Source organism: Diprion similis, chromosome 9 (assembly GCF_021155765.1).
Source record: "Diprion similis isolate iyDipSimi1 chromosome 9, iyDipSimi1.1, whole genome shotgun sequence".
Lineage (NCBI taxonomy): Eukaryota > Metazoa > Arthropoda > Insecta > Hymenoptera > Diprionidae > Diprion > Diprion similis.
This window is the reverse complement of record NC_060113.1, coordinates 5,506,397-5,515,703: the sequence shown is the minus strand read 5'-3', so window position 1 is coordinate 5,515,703 and position 9,307 is coordinate 5,506,397. Positions and strand designations below refer to the sequence as shown.

General features: G+C 34.9%; 2 protein-coding genes across 4 annotated transcripts; one reads left to right on the top strand and one right to left on the bottom strand.

Moving 5' to 3' along the window:
* Window positions 1–1,256: 1,256 nt before the first annotated feature.
* Window positions 1,257–4,556, top strand: LOC124410448 (methylglutaconyl-CoA hydratase, mitochondrial). Its single transcript, XM_046888826.1, has 3 exons — window positions 1,257–1,520; window positions 1,602–2,585; window positions 4,286–4,556. The coding sequence occupies exons 2-3, from the start codon at window positions 1,837–1,839 to the stop codon at window positions 4,443–4,445; spliced, it is 909 nt and encodes a 302-aa protein (XP_046744782.1). The 5' UTR covers window positions 1,257–1,520; window positions 1,602–1,836; the 3' UTR covers window positions 4,446–4,556.
* Window positions 4,557–6,349: 1,793 nt separating this feature from the next.
* LOC124410449 (phosphomannomutase) lies at window positions 6,350–9,292 on the bottom strand. Of its 3 annotated transcripts, none has more exons than XM_046888829.1 (5): window positions 9,153–9,292; window positions 8,561–8,647; window positions 7,689–7,883; window positions 7,314–7,581; window positions 6,350–6,853 (listed from the first exon to the last, which is right to left on the bottom strand). In XM_046888829.1, exons 2-5 carry the CDS (start codon window positions 8,621–8,623, stop codon window positions 6,588–6,590), a joined length of 792 nt encoding a protein of 263 aa, XP_046744785.1. In that variant the 5' UTR covers window positions 8,624–8,647; window positions 9,153–9,292; the 3' UTR covers window positions 6,350–6,587. The 3 variants fall into 3 exon arrangements, with proteins under 3 accessions (XP_046744785.1, XP_046744783.1, XP_046744784.1); XM_046888827.1 differs by having other exon boundaries at window positions 9,027–9,165; XM_046888828.1 differs by lacking the exon at window positions 9,153–9,292 and adding an exon at window positions 8,866–8,978.
* Window positions 9,293–9,307: the final 15 nt, after the last annotated feature.

Genomic DNA, 9,307 nt, shown 5'->3' with positions numbered 1-9,307 from the left:
GCAATTGTTTTGTACATCACAATTTTGATATGTACTATATTCATGTTATAAATTATACATAGATGAATGCAACTGCGGATTAGTTTTATAATAATGAATTATTTATTAAAAAAACTGATAAGTGGCAGTATTGCTACGTTATTTATTACACTGAGTACTCATAACATATATATATATATATATATATATATATATATAGGTATTTGATTGTTTGTCTCCATGTCTGTACAATACCTACAAGATCAGTAAAAGCGAATTAAATAAAAAGAGAAATATGAGAACTATATTTTAATTTGATACTTAATTCCAACTCGATTAGGTTAATATTCAGTTTAATAGAAACTTATATGAAGTGAAAGTGAACTCATGAGCATCAGTAGAATAATACACTAAATGTAATAAGACAATAATAATTCAGTTTTGCCGATGTTACGGATAACGCGTAAATATTACAGTTGGTTAAATATGACTATACAAAGTACAAGTGCTACGTTCTTACGTATGTGACATTAATTTGCAACTGTTTAGTCTGAATTACGTCATGTTTTGACTATTAGACCGTGACACACCGGTTGTTTACATTAGTGGTGGGGAATTTTTAATCTATTATATTGGCCCGCTACTCAATACATTAGGGTCTCAAATAAAATGAACAACTTGAACATCTGTAATAATTATTATATTGGTTATTGCAATAATGAGTAAACGAAACATGACACAAATTGCTTATGACAGGTATTTTCATAGTCCAGAGTCTTGAAAAATTTCTTCGTTGATATTTACAGATTCTGAAGAATTATAGAAGACAGCAAAAGCATGAGTCTGAAGTTAGCAACGTTAGCGTAACGAAACATCAGGGAAAAAATCGTTACTGCGCAATTTTACAATGACTAATTCAAGGAGTCGGCCTTGCCAAATATGAGTATATTTTATTTATCAGGGTTTACTAAATTTCAGACATTCCTGAAGGTGCTAAATTACGATTTTTCATCGCATTTTTCCTAAACATGCATCGCTACAGTAACATTGCTAACTTCATCCTTATCGAAACCGTCGACACGGCGAATAGCCGAAGGGGGGGGGGGGGGAGGCGGCGGGGCAACAGTGACCGTGATATTTGAAATTCATTCTAGTCATTACGCCGCGCGAGTGGGGCGAAGGTCTGAAGTTAGCAGCGCCTCTGTCTGGTGAATCGGTAACCGTACGAATAAACAGTGACGATCGGCGCAACGTCCGTATACATATATATTATGTGTGATATACGTGCCTGTGCGCACATTCGATAATTTGAAGTGGGAGTTTAGAATTTTAGAACGAGTGAAACTGCAGGCACCTGTCACTTGGTGGGAAAAAAACTTTCCAATAGCCAAAGCTACGACGAATTTAAAGAGACATTATCAGGATACATGCACCGTCGTAGCAGTAGATGATAAAATAGACGATCGACGTTATATCTGTAACGAGGATTTAACGATCAGCAGAAAAGAAGAACAGAAGAACATCGCACGGTAGAATCCCGCGTACGTATTGAAGTGTAAGTTTTATTTACTTTGTTTGATATTCATATTATAACCAGCGATTTTTCTTCTCTGTCTCTGCAGCGTGTACTGTAATAAATAATATATAGAGGAAAGAAAAAGGGGAATAAGACGTTTTTTAGTCGGTGCACTGCCTCGCGTCGTGTCAGTTGCTCCCGCGACTTCAGCTTGATAATAAGTCTGCTGTTGTTGCTCGCTACGCACGAGGAGCGATATTATAACTGAGTTTCGAAAGACCTCGACACCTGAGTTACGACATCAGTTTTTTAACTCTTCCATAAACATACCAACGAGAATCATGGTCGCGTTGATATCTACTCTGAAGGCTGCGCCGTCGTTCTACAATTTCGCCGTAATCGCTGTGCGAAGATTGTCAACAAAAATGCAATTGAATCCGAAGGAGGACTCGAGGGAAATATTGATCAAATACCTCGATGGCAAGGACAACGGTATCGCTGTTCTTGGATTAAATCGTCCGGATAACAGGAATGCTTTTGGAAAGAATCTGGTCGCCCAATTCTACGATTCTTTGGCTACTATTAGAGAGGACAACAACGTCAGGGCGGTGATAATACGGAGCATGGTACCAAAGGTGTTTTGCGCTGGTGCGGACCTCAGGGAAAGAGCTCAAATGCAACCCCAAGAGGTAACGGACTTCGTAACTTCGCTACGAAAGCTCATGAATGCTGTCGAGTCCTTGCCGACTCCTGTGATATCTGCAATCGACGGTGTTGCTCTTGGAGGAGGCCTGGAACTGGCGTTAGCATCTGATATTAGAACAGCGGCTAACGAGGCAAAAATGGGACTCGTAGAGACAAAATTGGCCATTATTCCTGGTGCTGGGGGAACACAGAGACTTCCAAGGATAGTCGGCCCTGCCGTAGCTAAGGAGCTTATTTTCACTGGGAAAATTCTTGACGGAGAAGAGGCCCATCAGATTGGGATTGTGAACCATGTCGTACCCCAGAATATGGATGGAGATGCTGCTTATCAGGCTGCTCTTTCTATTGCCAGGGAAATTCTGCCGAACGGACCAATCGGTGTTAGGTAAGAACTAATGATTAGTTTTCAGATTGTCCATTTGTACTTGGATCAATGAAATTCATGCAAATACTAGGTGTTTAACGGTTCTAAAAATACCGAAACATTAAAGATATTCTTGAATTTATGTTACTCAGTGTAATAATCCTGTAAATGTTGTAGAATTTCACTTCAATCATGAAAAATATTTTTAATTTTTAGGTATTTTTTCTCTACTGTTTAAATCTCTTTGCTTACAATTATTCACTGCATTTTCTTGTGCTATCTTGTTACTGCATTATTACAGTTAATTAAACAAAAGTTTTCTCTCTTGTATCATACACTGCTTTTGAATTGTCACTACTTTACGGCTAGATAATAATAATTACAAGCACAAAGTAAGCAAAAATAAAACCATTTCGTATATAAGATTTGCTGCTAAGTATTATACATTATTTCTATCTATTATAATGTTTCCATTCCACGTTAAACGCTGATTCATGATAATATTCATGCAAACTTAACTAACTACATTCATTTACTCGCCAAGCTCATCACTGGCCTGTTCACGTTGCACACTTATATGTTAGTGCTTACATGTAAATGCTTGACCTTTGCCTCTTGAAGCAAGCAGTACCCGCATGTCTTGTTTTTAAAGACTGCTGCTCTGAGCTTCAAAGAGTACATGCAAAAAAGGTAGTCAGTGATCTTCTGTTACTCTGTATCTCCTATTACACTTTGAAAATGTAGTTTTGTCTTATCTTGTCAATTTCCATACTCATGTAATAAACATATTCATTATCTGTTGAGTTATATGCTAATGATATTTCTGCTACAATCATATTTAACTATTCACTTTTCAGAAGAATTATTTGTATTTTATAGTAATTGGAGACTTATTTTTTTTTTTATTATTAACAGAATCTAACTGACAAATATGAAAGTACACATATTGCTTGATCAGATATCTCTGGACTCAACTATTGCATATACCCATCTCTCACGTGTATGTATACATTTGTAAAAGGTTACTCAAGGGCAAATCAACATGGAGATAATGTTATGTAATCAGTATATACACAGCTGCTACCCGTTTAATATTACTGTACAACTGACATCACACATAATTTTGATGCAATGGAAAGTTTAGGATTTATTATCTGTAACTTTTTCACCGCGACCTACATTTTCAAATTCAGAATTATATTAGACGTCTAATCAATCAAAGATATTGTTTACTGTTTATGAACGTCATTTACACGATCTTATGAGTATGACTATGCAAGTTTTATGTACTTATCAATACATTCAATAACCAGTGGAACAAAAAAAAGTAAAAGGTAAACTGAAAGTTGTTAGTCCAAACCAGTGTTTGATTGGTCAGAATTTATTATACAAGATTCAAACTGTGCATCAAGGCTTATCTTCTGCCTTGTCGCATAATTTTGGCTTCACATTTCCGTAATATTAGCTTTAAGACTTTTGTGCACGTGAGGGGAAGCAGAAAGAAATTTGTTTGTTTGTGTTTATTTGTGTATTTATCTCTTCTTTCATATCTCTTGCCCCTATTTTGCCATATTATTTCTCCAGATCACGCGACCGTGCAAAACTTATCTTATCAAAACCAAAAGCAATCAGAACAGGGGAGTTTCGCTGACTTTGGTATTGTCGAAGCAAATATCATTATATTCACTGGACTAATTCATATCTACTTTGTTTGATTCTAGGTTGGCTAAAGTAGCGATAAGTCAAGGCGTTGAAGTTCCACTGGAAGACGGATTCGAGATAGAGAAGAAGTGTTATACCCAGCTTTTGGAAACGGAAGATCGTTTAGAAGGGCTTGCTGCATTTAAGGCGAAGCGTGTCCCAGTCTACAAAGGCATCTGATTCTGATTATTGTTTTACGCATTTAATAAACTGAGATTTGCTCAGTGCTGATAATAGAAGGAGTTTTTATCGGTAGTTTGCTTACACGCCCTTGTTACATTAAGATATGACCAGAAATAGCAGTTTTTCATTTACACAAGTTCAGTTCTACAACCCTAGCACTAGCGGGCCATTAAAGGCATCAAAATCAAGCCACGAAACAGGGAATAATCACTTCTGTTATCAGAAACAATCTGTCAGTGATACGAAATCATACCAGGTATTTGTGCTTACTTAATTGGAAAGATAAATGTCTAATCCAAATATGGGTTGAAGTAATCAGTTACCAGTGATTTTTTCATATTTATAAGGGCGTATTTGTTTGAGCAAGTTAAAAAAAAAAAAATTATCGCGTCTTCCGATTGTATATATAACGGCTGGATAATAATCAGTACAGCCGACATCAAAGTTTATTATACTTTATTATATATTGTTATGAATATCAAGTATAACTTGAAATATTTTATACGATGTTAAAAACGAAAATTTTTTGAAAGTTCATGGATACGTATAACAATTTTAATTTAAATCTTAAAAATCACAAGATTTATTGCAATCTGTTTCTAAGTTTTAGAGAACTCTTATCTCTCTCTCTATACATTGTTAAATTTTATCTTTTAATATTTTGTTAAGTTTTTTTTGTTTCTTTTCATTCTGCATTGTGATCTTTGCTTGCCTTAAAATTTCCCTGTTGAACAATGAAAAATGTTGCATTTCAGTCTTGTCCTGTACCTAAAAGGTCAACTTCATTTGTCCGAATGTGACATTCAATTGATTATCGGGATGATTCAATGTAGCGATGATAACAGTGTTCTTTTGTAATGCTTTACAGGCAAGAAAAATACTTGAGATAATATTAGACACAAATATAATGCGATTAGAGGTAAAAAAAAACCGTTAATGCTGTCCAGATTGTTATCAACTTGATGCAAATATTTATACTGTTATATTATCACGACTCTTTGCACTGTATGAGCAATAGCAACAGGATTTTAACGCGAGCAAAGAAAGTATAATTCATTAAATAATAAGTAATTTAGCTTGTCATATTTCGGAGCTTATATGTTTCGAAACTTGGAAAGCATAGTGGAATGAGGGACAGGGGCATTTTTTGATACGTTCTTAGGATTATCTATTATATTAAAAACGTTATTGTTGGAGCACGTTAAATTTGTCTACTTTTGAACATAAAGTATAAACCATCCCTGAAAGGGATTAAAGTTTTTATTACCAGACACTGCAGTGTTGAGTGCAGTAATAAGATATAGTATATATATACGTATATACTATATCTTATCATAGTATATATAAAATATACATACATACATATAATATATACATATATTCTTTCTGAAGAATGAAATACTTTATTGTACATACATATTTTTACACGTAATATACATATACCTATAATGACACTGTTCGATAATGATAATAAATTAATTGATTGAAAATGATAAGCAAACTAGCTTTGTCGATTGCATTTTTTATTATAATACTTGTCAACAATGCGAGTATGTGTGATTCGCCACAATAACAATGAATCTGGAAGAGAATTTGAAATTAATCATAAGTGTATACCTAATTACTCGATAGTATTCATTCGTATTGGTTAGTATAAATATGAAATTTTAGTTATTTGCTTAAAGCATATATCCATTTTGACTGTTACTAACGAGTTTTTCTATTTCTAGGATTTGCACGTTACGGATGCTTTCGTCCTTGTCACTTCAGCGTAATGTATATAGAGAAAACATCCAGAAGGAATGTCTAAGGGTATGTTTAAAACAAAATATTCGTAAAGTACTGCAATTTTTTACCAAATAAATTCGAATTTTTTATTTTCTACCCGTGAGCTCATTGATAGTTTTTGTACATTATATATATAAATATTTTACAAACTTCATAACTGCATAATGGGGTCGATTTGAATCAAAACAAAGTTATACATTATTATATCTATTTTAAAATGATTAAATTACATCACATTATATTTACATACGTACATATTTTCAAACATTACGATTACGCCCTGGAAATATTCAAATATCGTTCAAATCAACTTCCACTAGGAATTTAAAATTACACTCAGACTGAAATTCGTTAAACACATTGCATTGGAACAGGAAGCTGCCCCTTGGACTGTTTTTCCTTCGCAAGAGCCATCAAGATCTTAACCTGCCTGACGGTGTCATCAGGACTGGTGACTCGATGACCAATTGTAAGATCACTCTCATAAATTTCATGGTCGTTGCCACCTGCTTCAGTTTTGTCGCCGAAGAAATGAATCTCCTCATATCCCTCAATGTACTTCAAACAGTAAGTCTTATCCCAACCATTTGGAAAAATATCTATAGATATCTGGCCACCTAAAGGAAAAAATTTTCTCAGTAGTTCACGCTTTACTATTTATATTTTCTCATGATTAGGAGGAACTGGATTCACTCAAAATGTTTTGGTCAAGACGATGGGGAGATGGTACAACATTAAGAATTTATCATATTTTTGTATTCGTAAGCTAGGACAATTGCCTTTTAAATTGAAATAACAAAAGAGAAAAGAAATAATAAAATCTTAAACCAACGCTTATGTATCGATTCCCGGTTTGAAATCTTTATAATTGTTAAAAATCTAGTAAATTTGTATGATTCCATTTCACGACAGCTTGCTTTGTTAGAAAAAATAATTTTTTTCAAATTAGTAAATTCGTTATTCCTGTTTTTCAATCAAAATCAATATCAGTACAATCTTGACTCTTCCATGTTTTTAAATACGTAACAAGTTGTGAATGCTACAAACAAAAAAAAATCTAAAAATAAGGATAAGTACCTATACTAAAGGTCAGCGGCAAGTGAGCAAACTCTTTTTTCAAAGCTTGAACAAATTTCGGTCGAATTAGATTTTCTTTATCATATTCATTGAACGCGTTGCGCTCATCTCTGCTGCAGTTCCGGCCTATAGGTGAGACGTTTATCAAGCCAGACCGAAACTCTATGAAAGTACCACGTTTGACTGGTATTTTGAGGTCTGCAATATATCGTAGACAGAAATTTAATAACTCCTGTAATTGATCTTCCCCAAGCACATCTAAGATTGTCTGTAAAAAAAGAGGTAACGAAATAACTGTTCATCTAAATTGCAAGTACACATCATTAGAAGTTATTGATCATCTTGTTTGTCAACTTTCAACTCTCTTTCATTTACCTCAGTAGCGATCTGCTTTCCATCACGGTAGGCAATCAGCCCATTCTCAGCAAACACATATTTGAAATTATTCAAGAGGTCACTTCCTCCCATCTGCTCTGAAATTTTCACCAGATCAGAACCACCAACAAGGCCAATATCAAACTCTTTCCTCACTGTTTGCAGCAAAAACTTTTCCATATCTGGTTCAACAACCTGCGAAAAACGGTGTGGCATTCAACCATTACAAAGAAGGCAACTCAGACAAATAGAGAAAAGGACAAAAGATTTGGCTCATGGACTATTTGTAGTATTGGCTCTTAAACCACTTTTTTTTATCGATTCGACAATCAGCGATAGAAGGAGAACGTCGATTACCAGTGTTCATAGCAATCTGAGCTATTGCTGATAAAATGTAAAAATTGCAAGACTTATATGCATTGTCCAAAACAATTCGATTGCTGAATTTACGTACCAACATATATGAAAAAAAAATTGATATAAATTTTCGTGATTTAATATCGGATAGCACATTGGCTAATAATTTTCAATTTCATTGCCTAAGCAGAAAATGAATGATTCTCGATTTTTCTACGTCACCAAAGATGATGAAATCATTGAAGACAAACCATCAGAAATGGAATTCTGAATTCGATCTTTTGAATACTTGGATTTTAGTATTTCTGACAAAAAAGCATTTGAATAGAATGCAGTTTCAAGACTGTGAAGTACTTTTTGTAGTTAAAAAATTTCACCAGCTTTCTCTAACTTACAGTCACCTGAACATTTGACTTATATTATTTTCTGTAATGTAACTGGAATTCCTCAGTCTTTCTCTACTGAATATGCTCAGCACGTTTGCTAAATACACTAATAATGGAAAGTACTCATACCTGACGCGGAGTAGTCAGCGTTCCATCAACATCGAACAAACAGATGATCTTTTTGCTAGCCATGGTGTAAAAACGTTGGATTAAATTCTGAAAGGTGAATAAAGCAATTAATGGATGTAGTAATATAAAGATAATGAATTTCGCAAGGCTTGCACAGTTTGACGTGGTAACTTCTTACTACGCTAACTCGAAGAGGTCAAGTAAATTTTTCAAAAACAACAATAACCATATAACCTGAATTCAAATTGAAAAAACCTGCCGACTGAGGGGACGAATTAATGTAGAGTTTGAAAACATCGAAATACCCTCTGCTCGAATCTCGCGGTGTTCCTAGAATGCCTTTCACTGAACAAGAAAAACGGATATTGAAGAGAGAAAAAGGAAGAGAGGTGTTGCTTAGCCGGCGTATCACGTATGACCACCGATCCGTAGTAGACTAGTTATTATCAATACGTGTCAGGCGAACCTTGAGGTGCTGTCGACCGCAACGAGCGTGGAAAGTCACGCTATGTTATAATTGTCAAACGGTGCTTGAATCGAATACGTAAATACAATTTGCGTTTGATCAGTCGGAAACAGTTTGCATACATACACCTACGTGTTAGCACCACGTCGGCACTCGCCTCCTCTCTTTTGTGTCGAACGGCCATCCTACGAATTCGTATCTCGCGTCTCGTTCTATTCCTTGGTTTCGGAGTGCCACGAACTTGCAGTTCCGCAGTTAACGTCACGTGTTAACACGTGGGT

Coding starts and splice junctions, on each gene's coding strand:
- LOC124410448 (XM_046888826.1), top strand. CDS start 1,837: ATGGTCGCGTTGATATCTACTCTGAAGGCTGCGCCGTCGTTCTACAAT. Junction 2,586..4,285: donor AACGGACCAATCGGTGTTAG/GTAAGAACTAAT, acceptor GTTTGATTCTAG/GTTGGCTAAAGTAGCGATAA.
- LOC124410449 (XM_046888829.1), bottom strand. CDS start 8,623: ATGGCTAGCAAAAAGATCATCTGTTTGTTCGATGTTGATGGAACGCTG. Junction 7,884..8,560: donor CGCTGACTACTCCGCGTCAG/GTATGAGTACTT, acceptor CGTTTTTCGCAG/GTTGTTGAACCAGATATGGA. Junction 6,854..7,313: donor GCCGCTGACCTTTAGTATAG/GTACTTATCCTT, acceptor TTTTTCCTTTAG/GTGGCCAGATATCTATAGAT.